Source organism: Pyxicephalus adspersus, chromosome 4 (assembly GCF_032062135.1).
Source record: "Pyxicephalus adspersus chromosome 4, UCB_Pads_2.0, whole genome shotgun sequence".
NCBI classification, from domain to species: domain Eukaryota; kingdom Metazoa; phylum Chordata; class Amphibia; order Anura; family Pyxicephalidae; genus Pyxicephalus; species Pyxicephalus adspersus.
The window spans coordinates 124,071,417-124,092,167 of NC_092861.1; the positions used below are offsets into that span (position 1 = coordinate 124,071,417).

At 38.3% G+C, this 20,751-nt stretch overlaps 1 protein-coding gene across 1 annotated transcript in view; it reads right to left on the reverse strand.

Moving 5' to 3' along the window:
- Nucleotides 1-20,751, reverse strand: part of USP34 (ubiquitin specific peptidase 34) — an 86,203-nt gene that overhangs the window by 57,927 nt on the left and 7,525 nt on the right. Inside the window, exons 2-11 of the mRNA XM_072410272.1 lie at nucleotides 10,205-10,292; nucleotides 8,849-9,290; nucleotides 7,540-7,590; nucleotides 5,332-5,481; nucleotides 4,963-5,030; nucleotides 4,316-4,508; nucleotides 3,813-3,874; nucleotides 1,654-1,735; nucleotides 1,468-1,560; nucleotides 1,207-1,332 (exon numbers count right to left, since the gene is read on the reverse strand). Of these exons, the coding sequence (XP_072266373.1) occupies nucleotides 1,207-1,332; nucleotides 1,468-1,560; nucleotides 1,654-1,735; nucleotides 3,813-3,874; nucleotides 4,316-4,508; nucleotides 4,963-5,030; nucleotides 5,332-5,481; nucleotides 7,540-7,590; nucleotides 8,849-9,290; nucleotides 10,205-10,292 (1,355 nt within the window). The remainder of the gene's footprint in view (nucleotides 1-1,206; nucleotides 1,333-1,467; nucleotides 1,561-1,653; nucleotides 1,736-3,812; nucleotides 3,875-4,315; nucleotides 4,509-4,962; nucleotides 5,031-5,331; nucleotides 5,482-7,539; nucleotides 7,591-8,848; nucleotides 9,291-10,204; nucleotides 10,293-20,751) is intronic.

The window sequence follows — 20,751 nt, forward strand, 5'->3', positions numbered from 1 at the left end:
TATTTGAACAGTGATCAGAAGAAGGACCGAGTTGAAGCATCCAAAGCTGTTTTGGCCCATTTTGATGCTGCACAGGACTTTTTGGCTAGGTTAGTGACTTAGGATGTCTTTTTTAGCAGGAAATTGCACCTGCGCACACGTCCAACGTTGTGGCGGCCAAATTGAACACCTTCGGGTTTCCAATTGGTCCACCATCCCCCCTACTCACCTGACCTGGCCCCTTCGTACTATAATCTGTTCCCGTATTTGAAGAAACACCCGAGGGGCAACGTTTTGAGGACATTTCTGACGTCAAAGATGCTGCGGAGAGCTGGTTTGCGGCCCAACCTCAGGACTTTTATTTGAACAGTCCAGAAAGGCTGCAACTACGCTGTACCAAGTGCATCAGTCTCAGGGGGGAATATGTTGAAAAAATGTGGTATTTCATAACTCTCTTCTTTCTTGGCAAAGCCAGGAACTTCTCAGCACCCCCCTCGTAGTTCTGCTAAAAAAACGTGGGTTGATTTACACTATGCTACCTTTGCAAAGTAAAATGATAGTAAATTTGAATATCCCAGTCAGGATCAAAAAACTAGTATAAAAATAATGCATTTTAATATTATGCCATCTCCTTTGAGCCAGCAGGTAGGGCCTAATTTATGCATGCCTTCTGGAGACCTTTTGATGATATATATGAACCCTGTATACATATCTTCAACTGACATACTAAACTGTAATTAAAGTCTGTGTCATTATTGAACCATTCAGGGTTTTAACTGCTGCTGTCCCTTAACCATGTCAATCTTAACACCCCCCCAAGTAAACATAAAAACCCCAAACATACATACATATTTCAAAACAGAAAGAATGGTTAGTTGCAACTTAAGTTAAATAAACTAATTCTAATTTCCTTTAACTTTATTGTCATCATCATTAAAGTGCTGACTAGCAAACAATTTGTTTACATACTGATAAAAACGATGATCCAAACTGTTAAAAAACTACCCAAACCAATCATTTTGTTGCCTTTTAAAACATGTATTTTAGTTTCAAGAATGCTGTTTTTTATAACCTGAGGACTTCAAAAAGTAGACATTTATTAAAATGCACTGCCCAAGACAATTAGTGAATAAAAGTTGTATTGGATAATAAAAAACATGGGAAGTTTGCCTGCAAGTCGTTACCCAGGCAAATTTGGAATGAATCCTGCTTTCTTACTCCACTTACCTGTTCTGTATGTGCACTGGGGTGGAGGCCAGATACCAAATTCAAAAGATGTCTCAGAGGCACAGGATCCAAATTTTTAATCAATGAGGGAAACAGATCATGGATATAGCGACTACAATGTTTCAACTGTAAAATAAAAACCGAATAGAAAGGTATGGTATGTAGGAGGATACTTCAAATACCTACAACACAAAATATATATATATATATATATATATATATATAAATTTTACATACACACATATTTAAATGTAAACTAACCTGTGCAGCTGCCCAGATACAGTCAATGTGCTGAGTACTTAATCGCCCTTCCGCAGCTAGAAAATTTAGGATAACTTGGCACTGTTTAATGATCTGGATAAAAAAAAAAAAAAAAATCTTATACATGTAGAAACGTAAACAAGGAATAAGAAAAAAACATCTAACGGGATAAAATATTACACTAACCTCAATGTGTAGATTTGGTCCAAAAATGTGTTCCACCACATTATTGCTGATGAGCCAATCTGCGAGTTCCTTTGCTATGGACCTGAAGCCAAATAGCAGGTTAAAATACTTTCTTGGCAGTGTCTCAGTAAAATACTAAAGTGTTTTGAGACAAAGCAAAAGTATAGATATATCAAAATGCCAAATTAGTTAATTCAGCTTTTGTTCCTGGATTCATAAAGCAGTCTAAGAGAAATTATTAAGAAACACTAATAGTAATTTTCTATTCCTATGAATGCAGTCAAACCTGTAACCATCTGTCATGGCCAATAAAAGAGAGATTGTGTTGGACTTCTATTTGACATTATGGAGATTGTAAAAGTTATATTTCATTATGGAGGGGGCAGAGAATGGGAAAACCTACATTTATTTTTCCAAATAGACATAATAATGCAAGTGATGTCCACATGCCCCCACTTATGACTGCATACCATATTAACACACACTTTGTTAGTAATTTGTAATATTATGCAATAACTATAACTTTGCTACTAAAGACAGCAAGATTCACAGCTCTACATGATTTATCAGAGTACATGTCAGTACTGTTTAAATCCATTATTGCTTTACAACATCCTTTTCTTGAACAGTATTTGCTGAAACAATTGCTACCTTTGAAAAAGCCTGTAAACATCTTTTTTGGTGCCACTGCTGCGGAACACTTAACACCAAAACTATCTGCTGGGAATCTAACCATTCAGGAAAAAAAACCTCTTATGTAGGAGAGTGATAATGCGAGTTCAGAGGAAGCAATCAGTAAAAGGTGCGGTTCATCCATGAGATTAAAAAACCCAAAAGTGTAAAGGTGCGTACACACTTCCAATTTTTATCGTTCAAAACGAACGACGAACGATCGATTGGGCAAAAAATCGTTCGTAAAAAAGTAACCAACGACGCCGACGAACGAGGAAAGTCGTTGGAAACGAACGACCGGACCGGCGGATCGGATTGGACGACGATCGTTGAACATCGTTCGTGTGTACGGTCGTTCGTTGATCGTCCATGGTCTGAGCATGCGTAATGAACGAACGTTCGTTCACTTTCCTGTCGTGCACATAGTTTCTCTATCGCTCAAACGATCGTATCTATTGTGTGTACAATATCTATGAACGATCGTGTCGTTATCTCTATGTGCAGGATCGGTGCTATACGATCGTTCGTAGATATCGTGCAGGATCGTTCGTCGTTCGTTTTCCAACGATAATAATTGGAAGTGTGTACGTAGCTTAAGTCTCCCAACAGTCTTTAGTTTTATTGACTTGAGAATTGTTCAGCACTACTGAATATATAAAAAAGGTAACAAAGCATTTAGGATACATTTAAACATGTTTTACAACACCGTTCCTTTAAGTTGCTTTTAAAAAGAAACTAGACTCCAGAGTAAACTTGGTGACAAACATTACAGTTTTTGGCAGTCAGGATCTTTATGAGATTGCAACGTTAATAAAGGCTTCTGTCAAGCCGTTTTTAATTGGACCAACTTCTAACATGAAAAGAAGAGTGTGCATGTGTATGGAACAAAAGTATCTGCTATCATATACATTTAGCAACTTAAATGCAGAAACTAAAACAGGTAAATGCAGGTTTTAAAACATTAACATAAATGCGGTATTCAATTATAAATTTACAGGCAGGTCATTATTGCAGAAAGGGACAGACGATGTCCCTTCTGAAATAAACCCTGCTATCTGCCCGATTGTTCCAGGTATCTGTCAGAAAAAGCTGAGCTTTGGTTGTCAGTATACCCAGCAACCCCGGCTTCCTGCTGCGTGTGCTGGAAATAATTCAATTGCTTTGCGCGGGAGTTACTTCATTACAGCCCGTCCAATCAAGAGGGCTGAAGAACGTCTGCAGAAAGAGAAGGGATAAGGTATGACAGAAAGGGGACAAGTGAGTATAGCGGGTTTAGTTCCACTAAAGGGACTTGATGTGTGTGTGTGGCCCCAGTAACTACAGTGAGTTAGTGTCAAATATATACACGTCTTTTGCAGGTGGAAAAAGTGTTGTTAAACCTCACCCTTCACCCTATGGACTAAAAACATAATAAAGAACCTTGCAAGTTTTCCAACTGAAAAATTAGGGGGGAAACAAACGACAGAGAAAAAAATTATTGCACTTACGTTTCTGTGTCAGATACCAAAGATTCATTGTTGCAGACATCATTAAAAGTATGAAGTTGATTCTGAATAAAAGAATAGAATCCATAAAAAAAATGAAAAAAGAAAAAACACAGCCAACACATTATGTAAAGCATATTAACTGAACAAAACATTTTAAAACATTAAAAACATAACTGTGTTTTAACATATCACACATATAAGGTGAATATGATCAGTTTTTAGTGTCTCTTTGATTAAATGATTAAAGAAAATTCAATCCAACAGTTCAGGCACATACGAATAAAATAAAATTTACATAATGCAAAAGGCAACCAATCAGAAATTGCCTATTTGCTCTGGATACACCAATCTCTGATGAGAGCCTCTTAGGAAGAAGGAAATGGCAAGGTAATACCTAAGGCTGCATTAAGAAAAACATTTTTTTTTCTATCCTATCTATTTATAAGCAAAACCAGATCTGTTTTTCTAAGAGAGGTTACCATAGAGATATGGCAAAAACCTACCGTTATCTGACTCAAGCCAGCAAGCCTCATTGTTAGTGTGGGTGACATAAAATATTTGAAAGCCAAGTCAAGGCTCTCTTTATCGAAGCACAAAGCTGTATCCAGAGGCTCTTTCACAGTGCTCCACATGAGGTCAGCCATGTTCCGTGCTGCACTCTGCCGCAGCTCCTGGTCAGACAGTTTACATAAATACCTGGAAGAAAATGAAAAACGAACCTGTAAACTAAAAGCCACATCAGTCCACAGGGGAAGCCTCAATCCTGACAGCCACATGTGCATGTCAACACACGGATGTTAACTGCAGTAACTCTTCAACTAGAAAACAAAATACTTTGCCAGAAGTATAAAGCTTGCTACTAGAAGTACAGGTCATTTCTTTGCTATCTAAGCCCCACAAAATCCAAAGTGAAGCCACAGAGGATCTTGGCAAGTGAACTTACATGAAGTGTTTTGTGAAATTTGTTTATGTAGGAGTCGAATGTACTAATATCAACTGGTCTGGAGATCTAGCTACAGTGTAAAAGGCAAACTGTAAATGTGTTGCATGACAAAACAGACTGAAAATTATTGCCATCCACAAGACAAATAATAAAAATATATTTTTACAAATAGCAAAACAACATGATCTTTATAACATAGAATCTTACCTTATAACATAGGTCCTAAATGGTATAATATGCTGCATTACAGCAGGGATGTGTAACCAGATTCTGATCTACAAAGGAATAAAGAAAATAAAGAAAACACAATTATTGATATGTCACTGCCTTTTTTATGAATGTGCATATTTCTCCAAGCTGACTAATATGCCAGGCACTTGGCATTTACACACACACAAGCCTTCATACAGTTACACTGATGTTTACATCAAAAATATGGCACTCTCAATGTGCATTTAATAAAAAATTCTCGATTAGTCAGAGTGCAACAATACATACCGCACATTAGTAGTCATATTCACTATTTTTAATACATTGGCAAAGCAATGTTTTAAAAGGGTTGAGATGATAACTTACGTTGGACACGACAGTGATGAATGCATGGGCTATCAGAAAGGGAAGAGTCTCGGGGGTCCCATACTCAAAGCAATCTTTCATAAGAGAAAGGCCGTTTTTTCCACAGAACAGACACACATAGCGGAGAAGGTGCAAAGGGACTTCCACATCCTACAAGGACAACAGAAAATAGAAAATAGAAAATAAATACAACTCATATGCAAACAGATGCGTTGCATATATTTGATCAGAATGGTGGTCATGAAAAGGCAAGCATCTGTCTTCACTTTGGAGGAAACTACAAAGTCAGTAAAAATCACACCCAAGTAGCTATAACTAAAATTTCTGACATTTGTAAAGATGTTTTTTTATAATCCACTAAAAAAAAAAATCTTCTTGGTTTCCACTAGCTGAGCCAAGCTTGTTTCTCAATAGGACAGTTACAGAATTAGTGCAGTTAGTAAAACACGTAGTGGTTTACTCTTCCCTAGCTGAACCACCTTAAATTACATGATACTAACTATGGGCTGATTTACTTCTACATGCAGTGTTCTCCCCAGCCCCTTTTAGCTGGGCACACCACCCGGCACTTTTCAGTAACCACCCAGCTGTTTTTTTGTTGTGGCTACTGAAGAGTTGGGTCACAATACAGGGGCAGCCACCCGCCTACAATTTCTTCCCACCCGGCTCAAAAAAATTCCTGGGTTGAGCACTGTACATGGCTGATTTTGTTGCTTGTATCCTCTGAGTGAAAATTTTCTTTTAATGGCACAGCAAACCTCCAATGAATTAGGATGTGCTTTAGTCTTTAGATATTGCAATGGGCAAGTATGCTTTGAGGCTTGGTCTGTCTAACAAACATCAGACTGAGAAATCAATTATGGAATGAGTATTAGGCTATGTACAAACATCAGATGATTTTTGTTCGATTATTCCTTTAGGTGTCGGATGAGAATTCGAGATGTGTACAGGGCTGGTCTGACGTTGTTCATGGATTCATCCTGGCAGACAGCTTCAATACAAATGGGGGAGTACGCGCAGTGGGGTGCCGCTCACTCGTTTTCCCCCTACCCTCTCCGTAGAGCAGAACAGTGTTGTATGTACAGCACTCATCTTTCAGTCTTTTATCGTTGAAAAGGACCTTTTTAACAACAAAATCTAATGTGTGTACATAGCCTTAGTGAAAAAGTTTGCGCAATGACTTTTCATAATCTAGTGCAAAAGATGGAAAAAAGAGCCACCACCAAGACAAAATAGATCGATTTACTAAAAATGATACTCCTTTTCTTCAACACGAGTATGCATGTAGCATTTATTAAATTAGTACAAGTTCAATACTTTAGCCATGTTTTATCGTCATTAGCAAAGCACAGGCCCAAATTATGTTTGGCTTCACAGTGGAAATAATGAATTTAACATAAATGTCAGCTTTTCCCCCTTACTAATTTTATTTCCTTTTTGTGTATTAAGATTCTGTTATAACCGTTTATAAACCGCTAAAGAAAGATCTGAAATCAGGACAGTGTGTTAGTGGCTTCGGATACTGTATATTTGCCTTTTTCTTAATCTTTTTATCATGAGGGAACCACTGAAATATTTTTCAGGTCTTCAGGGAACCCCTGGTATAATTCCAATATCACAGTATATTGACATGGTGATCAGTTGGAAGAATGGTTGTTACATTGCTGGCCAGTGAGAGGATTATCACCCTTGGTCCACATAAATACATGCATAGGAACGACAGATGAACAAACTAGCGCTGTACACAGGGCGCAGTTTGGTTTTTTGAAGAGGGGAGGAGGAAGAATGAGCAAGTGGCACCCCGCTGTGCTTTCCTCACTTGACTTGTATAGTGGTGATTTATGGATCCGTCATGTCAGATTCTCACCTGATGGGTACAAAGCCTTACAGACAGCCAAAAAGATAATCGGGGGTCACTTAAACTGACCTGAGATGTATAGAATGCTCATTGGCCAAGGAATCTATTAAATGAAATCATTTTCAACCTAAACTATTCCATTATTCTGTATCCGGCCATGCAGACCCTTGCACTACACAGAAGTTGGCAGAACTAATTGAAATTATAACATAACATGGTGGAAGAATAACTCTCTACAACCTAAGCTTTCCTAAAAAAAAAAGTTACTACTCTAAAAGGGACCCAAACAACATGGCCGAAGTTACAGAATCCTTTAAAATCTAATTCATGGTATTGCTTTTTACACTTACATTCATGTCACAAAAGGCTCCTAAGAGATTGCTTTCTTGAGCTGAAATATCCTGGGAGAGCAAGAAGAAAAAGACAACTTTAGAAGTAGTATGACAAACATGTCAATATGTGGAGGCTTAGCATAAAAAAATTACTCAACTTACTGATACGTTTAGTAGAATTTTAAACTTTAATCACACACACACACACACACACACACACACACAATTATGATGTAAAAACTGGATAAACTTTTGATATCACTTACTGCAAAATAGTAATATAATGCGAGTAGGCAGGTATTTTATTGCAGAAGAGACAGGAAATGTTCCTCCTGCACTAAAGTAAACTTACCTGGCTGATTACATTTTTCTTTATTACACTCACTTCTTTCCATAAAAAAAAAAGTTTAAATTGTGTTTATTTGTATATAGCAATGAAGGGTTAAAGGGTATTTTTTGCTATAAGCACCCACTAGGAAGTTTTTACTTTCACTTTCTGTTCTAAACCCTCAATGGGAAATAGGGGGCAATCTCCTTAAAGTAAACAAAACAATCTCACGCATGAGCAATGAGATTTGCACTTCTTTTTCCCCCCATATAATGCAGGCTATATCACCCAATGTTGCACCAGTACAGTGTGAGGTAGGGTGACGTAGCCAGAAGAAGACAGACGAAGATAGAGGAAAGCACCAAAAGGATCAGCGCTCTGTGGAAGGTAAGTGTGATTTTTTTTTAGTTTATGTTACGGTAAGTTCCGTGTTAAGTAATAATAGGAAATCTCTTAAAAGTGGAAAATACCCTCTAAGCTGTAAGAAAATCTAAAAATGGAAACTTACTGTGCAGTGAAAACTTTTACCAGGTCTAACAAAAGTCATTCTACAATATGTGACAAACATTAATCAGCCAAAACATTAAAACCACCTCCATAATATTGTTTAGGTCCCACTTGTGCTAACATTCAGCTCTGACCCAACAAAGCATGGACAAGACTGTTAAGGGTGTCCTGTTGTGTCTGAAAACCAAGACATGCGAAGAGGATAATTTCGGTCATACTGCCTCTGCCTGCTTTCATACCATAATGTATCCTGCTGCCATCTCTTCCCCAAATAAGTACACAATCACAATATGAGTTTTTTTTCTTCACATCTGTATATACATTTCTGAATCATCACTGCAGAAGAAAGTTTACAATATAAGCTGACTTTTCTTGCGAGATGAAAGGGTACTATAGACTATGACCAAAGCTTTGTCAGAATCTGCCTACCCTCTTTTGATATGAACCATTTTGTCTTTGAAATATAAGCAATAGAAAAGTAAATGAAAATACCTCTATTGTGGGATGTGTGTTATGCTTGTAGGCCGTGTAAAGAGGAAACTGTATCTGAAAGATTTTTGCGACACACAACAACAGTTTTTCTTTTTCTTCAGTACTCCATGAACTATACAGGTCAGTGCTTTTTAAGGAGTCCTCTTCTGATACATTGCAAGTTCTTCCACTTTCTATCTGTTTGTCAGGGGCTTTACATGGTTCTGAGCGTCTCTCTTCCCCTTCCTCCTCGTCCTCCTCCTGAGTCTCTTTCTCCACATTCAGCAGCTCATCTGATGGGTTGGCCTCATCCTGCCAGTTTGAATTAGGGCTAGTAGTGCAAATTTTTAAAAGCTGGTCCCTTAAGGCTTGGACTTGGCCAATTACCAAATTAATAAGGGCACATACCACTTGGTTAAAGATCTCCAAATGTTTATACTCCTTAAAGCAGCACAGACATTGTCTAGAAGAAAAAAAATAACAATTCAACATAAATCCAACTCAAGAAAAAAAAAAAGTCAGCAAGACAAGGGTGCATAAGCAAGATGACCCTAGCAGATAGAATAAATACTGGGTCTGCTCCGAAAATAACTAGCAACACAAAATAGGGAAAAAAATGGAACACAGTGAAAAAATGTGACAAACACAATAACACCTAATGCAAAAATAATGAAGAGCATCTATGGGTCTAAAATTAGTTTGCAAGCAGATTTGAAATGAACAGAAAAATTACATACACAGAAACAAGGATACAACAGTATCTCAATTTAAAGCCAATTTAGGGGGGGTACAGCATTTTAACATGGCAAGAGGTTAGATGTAAACTCCAGCTACCTACACAATTTTCAAAACATTTACCAATTTGTGCCTAGTCCATGTTCACACACTGAGTGAATTCTTGGTGTTTGGGGTACTGAATATTCTAGCAATGTCTACAGATTAGACACAGCTGTCCCTACCAGAGCTTAGATTATCTAAAACCATCAGGAGCATCACATCCACTAATTCATAACCAAATTTCCACATTACTGCGGGACCGGTTTAAAAAAAATATAAGCAGCTTGCTCTATAACTTATTTTGATTTTATAGTTCAATCCCAGGTTTGAATCTCGGCCAGGACACTATCTGCATAGAGTTTACCTTCCGGGTACTCTGGTTTCCTCCCACATTCCGTAAAACATGCAGTTAGGCTAATTGGCTTACCCTCATATGACTATGATCAGGACATTAGATTGTGAGCTCCTTTGAGAGACAGCTAGTCATATGACTATGGACTTTGTATAGCACTGTGTAATATGTTGGCGCTATATAAATACTGTATAATAATAAAAGTCCTATTGAAAAATGAATACTTAGGAAAATTTGAGACAGCTCACCTTTGTGTCCAGGAATTAATATAAGCAAATATCTTAAGCGCATGTTCTTTTCTGAGCTGTAACTCATCGCTGTTGTCAGTTTCAGATACTGTGAAAAAAGGAAGAGGAAAAAAAAAAACGGTTATTTCAAAAAAAAAAAAAAAAAAAACCCTGCATGGATTGCATTTAAAATGTACAGCAGCAATAATACATTGTGACTATGCTTGAAGATGGTACTTTTGTAATTTCTTACTCTGTATACTAAATGATTATACAGCTGTGATACAAGTCTTATGTAAGCAAAGCGTCTAAAAAATCTTGTTGTGGAAAAATGGGCAATTCTAGGAAGGAGCAAAGTGACAGCTTATAATAGCTGGAGTATCAGAGAGCAAGCTGATGATGAGATGATCCCTGGAGACAGGGTTAAGGGACAGAACAAAAACAGATAAAAGGCCACAGGAAGGGGGAGCTTAAAGGATAAGGGTGAGGAGAAAGTAAAGGGAAGTAAAAAAGAAAAAAAAAAGGAGAAAACGGGAGACCAGTCCATTGCCTGAAAGTCATAGATGAAGGCAGAAATGATAAAAGAGAGGAGGCAGAGGTGGAAGCTATATGGAGGAGCATGCATGCAGGCAGGATTTAAGGTACAATAAGGGATAAGTGGATACTCATTAAGTCATGAATGTGTGCATCAGACCAAATTGATTTAGTTTTTTCCCACCATATGCATACCAGGAGGCAAATAAATATTTGGAGTTTAAAAATGATAAAGCCATATGCAATTGCAGGAATTTTCTTCACCAAGCAAGCCAGGCATATAATGGTCAGGGCACTGACTTGTGCCTCCTTTCTCTTTTGACAGCTACCTAAGATGTTTCATAAAAAAATACTTTTAGTATACTGCAACATACTATTAATTTTCTTCAAAATGCTTTTCCGTATGAGCAAAGTATTTCTCTGTGTATGGGTGGCTTGATGCAGCGAGTCATGGTTGCCACCCACGCAGCCCATGCAGCTATTGAATTTCAGGCTTCAAGCTGCAATACACAGTTAGGTCCATAAATATTTGGACAGATACAACTTTTTTCTAATTTTGGTTCTGTACATTACCACAATTAATTTCAAATGAAACAACTCAGATTGGGTTGAACAAAAAGATTGCATAAAAATGTGAGGAACTAAAGCCTTTTTTTTTTTTTTTACACAATCACTTCATATCAGGGGCACAAAAGTAACTGGACAATTGACTCAAGGGCTATTTCATGGGCTGGTGTGGGCAATTCCTTTCTTATGTCATTATTATTAAGCAGATAAAAGGCCTGGAGTTAATTAGAGGGGGTGCTTGTATGTGGAAATTTTGTGGTCAAAGGAGCTCTCCATGCAGGTGAAACAAGCCATCCTTAAGCTGCAAAAATAGAAAAATCCCATCCGAGACATTGCTACAATATTAGGAGTGGCAAAATCTACAGTTTGGTACATCATTAGAAAGAAACAAAGCACTGGTGAACTCCGCAACACCAAAAGACCTGGACGTCCATGGAAGACAACAGTGGTGGATGATCGCAGAATCATTTCCATGGAGAAGAGAAACCCCTTCACAACAGCCAACCAAGTGAACAACACTCTCCAGGAGGTCGGCGTATCAATATCCAAGTCTACCATAAAGTGAAGACTGCATGAAAGTAAATACAGAGGGTGCACTGCAAGCTGCAAGCCACTCATAAGCCTCAAGAATAGAAAGGCTAGATTGGACTTTGTTAAAAAAAAAAAAAAAAACAACATCTAAAAAATGTTCTGGAAAAACATTCTTTGGACAGATGAAACCAAGATCAACCTTTACCAGAATGATGGCAAGGATATAGTATGGAGAAGGCGTGGAACAGCTCATGATGCAAAGAATACCACATCATCTATAAAACATGGCGGAGGCAGTGTGATGGCTTGGGTGTGCATGGCTGCCAATGGCACTAGGACACTAGTGTTTATCCATGATGTGACACAGGACAGAAGCGGCCAAATGAATTCTGAGGTGTTCAGAGACATACTGTCTGCTCAAATCCAGCTAAATGCAGTCACATGCATTGGGAGGCGTTTCATAATACAGATGGACAATGACCCAAAACATACAGCCAAAGCAACCCAGGAGTTTAATAAAGCAAGGAAGTGCAATATTCTTAAATGGCCAAGTCAGTCACCTGATCTGAACCCAATCGAGCATGCATTTCACTGGTTGAAGACTAAACTTTGGACAGAAAGGCCCACAAACAAACAGCAACGGAAAGCTGCTGCAGTAAAGGCCTGGCAGAGCATTAAAAAAGAGGAAACCCGGCATCTGGTGATGTCCATGAGTTCAAGACTACAGGCTGTCATTGCCAGCAAAGGGTTTTCAACCAAGTATTAGAAATGAACATTTTATTTTCAGCTTTTTTAATTTGTCTAATTAGTTTTGAGCCCCTGAAATTAAGTGATTGTGTAAAAAAATAAATAAAAAAAAGGCTTTAGTTCCTCACATTTTTATGCAATCTTTTTGTTCAATCCACTGAATGAAAGCTGAAAGTCTACAGTTCAACTGCATCTGAGTTGTTTCTTTTAAAATTAATTGTGGTAGTGTACAAAACCAAAATTAGAAAAATCTTTTTCCTAAACGTTGCTTGCAATGTTTAAAAAATTAAAACGCTGGGTTAAAGCTGGAAAACGCCTAAAAACGTGGGTAAACGCTTTCATTGATTTCAATGGGAGCCAGTGGAGGTTAAAGATACATAACTGCAGGGAATCTTAGAAACCAAGGTGTAACACTGAATATGCAAAGAGCAGACAACACACCTGCACCTCAGCATCGCCACTTCTTCCCGCACGATCACATGAACAATGCACCTGTTTGACTCTTTTTTGTAGCAGCACCTTGTCATTAAAACTTATTAGATGAACAGCCACATGGAGTCAATAATCAAAATAAAAACACACACAACACACACACACAAATTTCATTCCAACTGCTAATCTATTAACATTGTGCACTTTCCTCAGGTTGAACATTTTAAAACCTTACATTCATTTCACCACAGGAACAATGTTTACATTGCCCAAAATAAAAGACTGCATGTTACTGCAGATTGCTGATCTCTTGTCCTAAAAGGCACATGCAGCTCCATAAACATGTCACAGGACAAGAGGCCTGTGATTGATTTTCCCTGTACAGCTGTTCCTGCTGATTTATGAGGCTGTATGCAGCTGCCACAGAGTGTCTGCATAAAGAATGAAAATGGACCAAGCAGGGTGTGTCTAAACCGGGCCAGCTAAAGCTGCAGCCTCCATTGCAATGCTCTCTTTTGCAGAGTATCCACCTTTCTGTAATATTAACCTCCTGGGCAGATCATTTCTGTCCGAATTTATATGTCTAAAAGCGGTACATTGTCTTATATGAGAATTTATTTTATAATATAATAGTATGAGTATAATAAACTTTGAAACATTTTGTGTTTCAAACTTTATACTATTATATTATACTTTAAAATACATTTTCATGGACAATGTACCGCTTTTAGACATATAAATCCACTGTATTGCATTCAATACAGTTAATTTGTATTGAATGCAATACAAAATAATTTGAAATTCCCACAAGGTTAGGCACAAGGCTATCCAGCCACCATGCAAATCCTAAGAAATTACATATATCAGAAGAATTAAAGGTAGCAAATCTAAGGCTATGAGCTTTCTAACTTCCATTCAGAAATCAAATAATTAAAAAAAAATATATGTAAGCAAATTGTAATTAATCTATCTTCAAAACGTACCTAAACTCAGACATTTATGTAAACCCTTTTATGTAAGGTAAAAAAAAAAAAAAAAAAAAAAGGGGGGGGGGGGGGGTGCAGCACTGCCACCTAATTCTCCATCACCTAGGCGATCGAGAATGAAAGGGAGTGCAAAGCCTCCCTTTCTCCTGGCGCAAGACACCTCCCGATGGATCAGACTGCCCTGTGGGACTGAAGGTAAGTGTATTTTTTGGGGCAATTTTGAGTTTAGTTCCGTTTTAAAAATCAAGTGTTTTAGCACTTCAAGACGACAAGGTTTCCATCGCCTAACTCAGTGGGTCTGTGTAATGGAATACTTGGCTTGTGTCACCTATTCCCTGGGTCTTAGGATGTTGTCCAAGACCAGGCCAACTTTGATTTGTTTAATGCCATCGGATACCGATGCTATCTGAAACATTACTCTGAAAAACAATCTATAAAAAGGCCTATATGTAGTCGAATAATGCACTTAAAGCCGAACTAAACTCCATTACACTCAAATGTCCTTGTTTTGTAGCAAAGCGCTCCCATGTTTTTCCTTCTTCTCTTCCAAGTTGTGATCTTGAACCATTTTGAGGGGCTAGGCTGGGACAACGTAACTGCCGTGCAGGTGCGCATGTGTTCAGTCAATCCAGGCTACTACAGGGACCAACCGCAACCAACGCCAAGTTGTGCATGTGCAGCTCAGCTACTCTGAACGTTCCATGGAGCGATCAAGCAGGTAAGAATGTTTGCTTTAGATTGCCTGTTCCTTTCCATAATAAAGCCCTGTCTGATTGCAGATTATTAAAGGGGAACTTTCATTCCGCCCAACACATTAGATGTGTACAGGACAGCAGTTAAAGACAAGTAGCACCAGAACCACAACCTAGGGATCGGCTGATCTAAGGTAATCGTTTTAATGTTCAGAGTTGCCTAAATTATGTAATTTACCATGCACTTCATGTAAATACATGTTTAAAAATGTCTGGGCTAAACACTGAAGGTAGAGAAATCTTAGAAAGGACATCGTTCACGGAGCTCAGCAAATTAAGGGAAGCCATATACACCTCCAATCCCCAAATTGTGTTCTAGCAAAACCCTGCTTTCGTTCTATCAGAGAAAAAAAAGCTTGTAGAGAAAAAAAAATTATAACAGATTCTCTTACTCTCTTACCCTCTCTAAAAAATGAAATGTGTCAAAGTGTAGAATGAAAAAAGTGTGCATGCTATCACCAGCATTAGCAACTGTTTAAAAGGCACAGAATACATTAATAACATCTTAATGTGGTAATTAAAAGGAAGAGGTTGCCATTCTGTGTACAAATGGAGGTGAGATAATTTGGGTGTCTATTCAATGGATATAAAATCTTTGACCCCCAAGGTGTCTGTCCTTCCAGGTCAGCATGTAAAAAGCAGCAGAATAAAATAGCTGTGAGACAATGACCAGAAATCACTATCTTAGCTTTTAGCAAAACTGATAGCAAAACATTGGGCCCTTTCCTACCCATAAGTCAGGAAGGCCTGCTGAATTCCCCTATTTTATGTATGGATGAACAAAATCTAAAGTCTGACATCAGCCATGTCTCTGGCATCTCACAATAGTTTCCAAAAAACCTATTTATTGATATTACTAATTTGAAACAATCATGTTGCTTTCTAATCTATGCGGCTCACTATTTATTTGGTTACCATGCCACAAGGTAATTTCAGCATTATATAGACTTGGCCTTCAAGTGTCACAATGTGCGCCTATATTCCTGCACCGGATACTTTCATGGTTGACACTTCGCTATCTCCAAAGTTCGTTAGAAAGTTCAAATGGCAAAAATATACAATTAACACTGCAGTCAGTATGTGTTGTATTTTGTAAGCCTAAATAGTAGTGAAAAATTCTACTATTGCTGTCCTTCATTTCCTGCATAGTCAGTGGGACACAAAGAATTGAATGTCTTGAAAAGAGACACAAACAGCAATAAAAGTGCAGGGAACAATGAGTAACATCTTACTTTTATTCTTGTCACAGCATAGTGAATAAAGTCATTGGAGGCAGCCAACCAAAGAAGCAGCATGCTCACCAAACTTTTCAACTATCAAACTAGGAAGAAAGCATTCCTTCCGATTCTGAAAGAATTTGGAGGTATTGGTTTAAATATCCATACAGGGGCAGCACAGGGGCTCAGTGGTTAGCACTTTGCAGCTCTGGGTCCCAGGTTCGAAGCTCAGCCAGGACACTATATGTATGAAGGTTGCAGGTTCTTCCTGTGTTTGCTTGGGTTTCGTCCCACATCCCAAAAACATGCAGTTAAGGTAATCAGTTTCCCCCTAACTTTGACCTTAGACTGTGTTAACGACATATGAGTATGGTAGGGACATTATATTGTGAGCCCCTGTGCGGGACAGCTAGTGACATGACCAGGGACTTTGTACAGTGCTGTGTAATATGTCAGCACTATATAAATACTGTGTAGTAATAATATTAATAATATACAGGAACAACTGTCAGAAAGCAGGAAATGCTCTGTTCTTGCTCTATGTGCTGGTAAAAAGTGCACAGAAAACTCACTTGTTCCTAAAAATGCTTGGTGCTGGTAAGTAGTCCTTCAGCTGTGCTGTAGATATTTTATAGACATGGCGAGTCATTCAGTCTAAATCTCTGGTTTTAGTTTCTGGTTTATAATGTACAGTTACAGCACCTAGCAGTTTCCTATATTTCTCAGGGAATACAGCAGTGAGTTCTTTGTCCTTGCACTTCCAGACCTGAACAGTTGTTATGGAAACAGTGAGGAAATCCACTCTCCAATTGGGATATTTAATCTGTTTTATATTGAGAGGAATGAATTGGAGTGGGAACAGAACCAGGAGCTCCATGGTAGGTAAAATCCCTAGGAGATACAGAAACCCAGCAAGTCACTTACCCCACAGGACTCAACCTATAAATAAATGCTATGTGATAATTATAACAGTGCATTAATATAACAAACATAAAGGGAACCAGTAGAACATAAAACACAACACAAGTTCCTTAAACTGCTCCCATCTCAAATCAAAGCCCATTGGCTACCCTGTCTACAGACTTTGTTCAAATTACAGCGCATGATAAACCTTTTGTGTATGTTTGCACAGACAATGCTTCTAATGCTTGCCCGAGTGTCACTCAATTCAACCGAAGGTTCAAAACATAACCACAAGCGGTACAACATACCAACTAGAAGGAAACATTCCTAAGGACCGACTGCGACTGGTTAGCTCCCTACTGAACAAGGGCATTTGTACAATAGATAAAAACAGAGCATGGGAAATACCCCAGCATCAAACCACTCCTCAGTTCCTTGATGAATATTAAACAACCTACACATATGTATGCTGCCTTTCTTACCATTTTAAACATAAACCGCTTTCCCCTGGTTTACTAAATCAGCATGAAGAATATAATCAGACTACTTAGCTTCAAAGTTTGCATTCCTGAACCAAATCAATCTCCCACACACAATATGTAATCACTTCATGCAAATATTGACCTACAACCCCCAATGCAACCTGCTAAGCATTGTTTCTTCAGCTGGGAAATAATTCAGCAAATTCTGAGCTTTAAAAACATAACAGTGCTGACAACTAAAAAGTGTAAAACACAATAATGTGTATACCAGTGTACACTGAGCAACAGGTTAGGGTTTCAGAAAAAAAAATGCCTCAATTTTCAACTGAAAGTTAAAACTTTACTTTAAACCTAAAAGCAAGGCCCCCATCTATATAACAAATTGCCTCAATGAAGTTGGGAAAAAGCCAGCAAGGCAAAAAGTAAATATACTAACCTTATCCCTAGCATTTTGCCCACAGTGCCTAGGAGATTGTGATGCAGCAAATCTTCCCAATGTACTCTAAGGATGCCAATGCTGTGCTGGAGAATAGTCACAAGCATTCTTTAAAACCCGTATAAACCCACAATACTCACTTATACCCTGTTCATTCGTTCCCAGAACGAGCAAAGGAAGCCCCGATTGCTGGTTTCCCTGGCAAAACTGACAGTTGGGTGGTGGTCAGGCAGGTAAGAATAGTTATCAGTGGGACTTTAGTTCCCCTTTAAGATCTTGTGGGAATTGTGAAGTCATGCAAAAGCCAAATTGCAAGGCGAGTAAATGTACTTTATTTTCTCTCACATGCTTTGTTTTTTTACTTGGCAATTTTTAACATTGGTGGGGATCCTGATGTATTGTAAGATGTATGTAAGAACAAGCGAAACTCTTAATGTACAAAAAGGCTAGTAAATAGTATTGTCTATGGGTCCTCTGCAGCTGATATTTCATCATTACTGACTTACTATAACTTGTACGGTCTCTCTATATAGAGATAGAAATCATGACAGAGGTAAGCTTGTGCTTGTTCATGTCAAGGAGCAAGGTGAGCAGTATTAGGTGAGAGTAGCGATATCGCCAAATCTCCTGAGAGCCTTTTCCCCAGGTCCTTTTAGCTGGGTGCACCACCAAGCACAATTTTTTGAAAGCACCCAGGTGCTTTTGGGTGGTTACTGATGAGTTGGGTCACAATACAGGGGCTGACACCCAGCTTGAAAAATTTTGAACACTGAAGAGGCAGCCGTGCCTTAGATTAGGAATGCAGACATACCGCTATAAGGCTGCAAACACAACAGGCCCAAACAACTCCTATACCAGAAAATGTATTGCCATATTTCAGGAGGAATTCAAAACAAAAAGATATATTTTTAGAAACAGCTTGGGCAAAATGTTGAATGTTTCCTGTAAGATGGCAAATCATCAGTTCCTGAATTAATTACCACTAATTGTCACCAAACATGCCTAGAACTAGTTCACATATCAAACCAGAATGAATGAATCTGAACAAATTTGAACAATTAGACAATGTACAAACACCAGACTGTTGTATATACAACACCTATACATTGTAAACTTGGAATTATTCAGGAACTACTGGCTATTTACAGGAAAAAAAAACACAAACAATTCAAAATAAACAGAACAGTTGCCACAGGCAAACAACTGTGTGCTAATATTGTAACCTTCACAAGGTGTCTAAGCTGACAGGTGCGGTGTAATATGACTCTCCATTATTGAAAGGACAACTAACAGATGGAGTGTGGAAAATTATTCGTTAACAATATAATGTTGATACACACAGGAGCAACTACCAAGTGCTCTTAAACTAAGGCTAGGTACACACGTGCAATAATTATTGTTAGAAAATGAACAATTAACGACCGATAAACGATTATTCACGATTATTTTGAACGATCGTATAGTGCACAATGCTGTAACGATACAATCGTTCAAATATAATTCACCAATAATGTACACACACTAGATACGATCGTTTGAACAATCCGCGATCACTGAACGACCGTACACAATAGATAGCAAACAATCGTCGCCTAGTAAGATCCGCTGGGACAGTTGTTCATTTCCAGCGACATTCCTCATTCATCGGCGTTCGCTGTGCACTTTTCTTGTTAATGATTATCGGACGATCGGTCACTCGTTTCCAAAGATAAATATTGCACGTGTGTACGTAGCCTGAACTTGGTTAAAGATTAAATCTTAAAAGCAGTGCTAACTGGATGAGCAAGACACGACTGTCCTGATGATCCAGCAACTTCCAAACAGTCTCTTCTTCTATGAAAGCAGACCTCATTGTCTCTTCTCAAATTTAAAAAAGCGAGTCAAGCAGGACTTTCAAGCAGACGCTACTCCTGCTTTAAAGGATAACTGTACCTTTACCCATCCACCATTCATTCTCATTCTCACTTTGTAGTCCTGCTCAGAGGCTGAATAGCCTTTTTTCCAAAACTCCTCCACTGGGTCCACTTCATCTTTCTCATGTGTTCCCATTTATTCAGGAGAGGTATACTTTGTAAAGACCATATAGGTATAGGTCACCATAGAAATAAATCAGGCTGCAGTGCCAATGCAAAGGATAAAGAAGACCCAGATGGTACATTTACATAAGAAAATCTCTGGGAAAAGGCCTCATAGGAAATACTTAAAGAAAAGGGGTAAACGTATGCCGTGGATTAGCTGGTTAGGGTAAAACAACAAAATATTTTAAGTTGCCAACAAAGCAAGATTCTTATTAGAACTAAAATTAATTTTTAAAAACTTTCAATCAGGCAGGTCAGGAAGTAAAGGGAAATTTTTAGCAAGCCACTGACAGCAATACCCTGACCTGAGCTTTAACCGTTCCCTGCTCAATTTTTCAGTCAGATGGGGTGGGTAGAGAGACAGGTGTATATAAAAGGGTAAGGGCAAAGAAAATCCATAGTCAAGCTTAAAGTCAGCCTATATACCTAGACATTCTTAGCACAAAAAAATGCCTGATTGATTTTCATTTCTGTTACTTGTAATTGTTTCTTAATGAATACATTTGGGATTAGAAACACATTTATTTATAGTACTGAGATGCAAAGTGAGTGCAGTGATTCCGAATGCTTTCATTTTACCTCCCGATATTCATATGAATTGCTGTGTTTACCTTCACAAATCATGTATTGTTGATGATTGGGTCTGAACATAAACAAAACCATTCATACTAACACCACCTGAAGTCTGTGGCTGCGTGTTGAAGTAAAGTACAGGTAGTCCCCGGGGAACATACGAGATACGGACTGTAGGTTTGTTCTTAAGTTTAATTTGTATATAAGTCAGAACACAGGGTTCTCCCCAGGCCCTTTTAGCTGGGTGCACCACCCGGCACTTTTCAGCACCCACCCGGCTGTTTTTGGGTGGTTACCAAAGAGTTTAGTCACAATACAGGGGCTGCCACC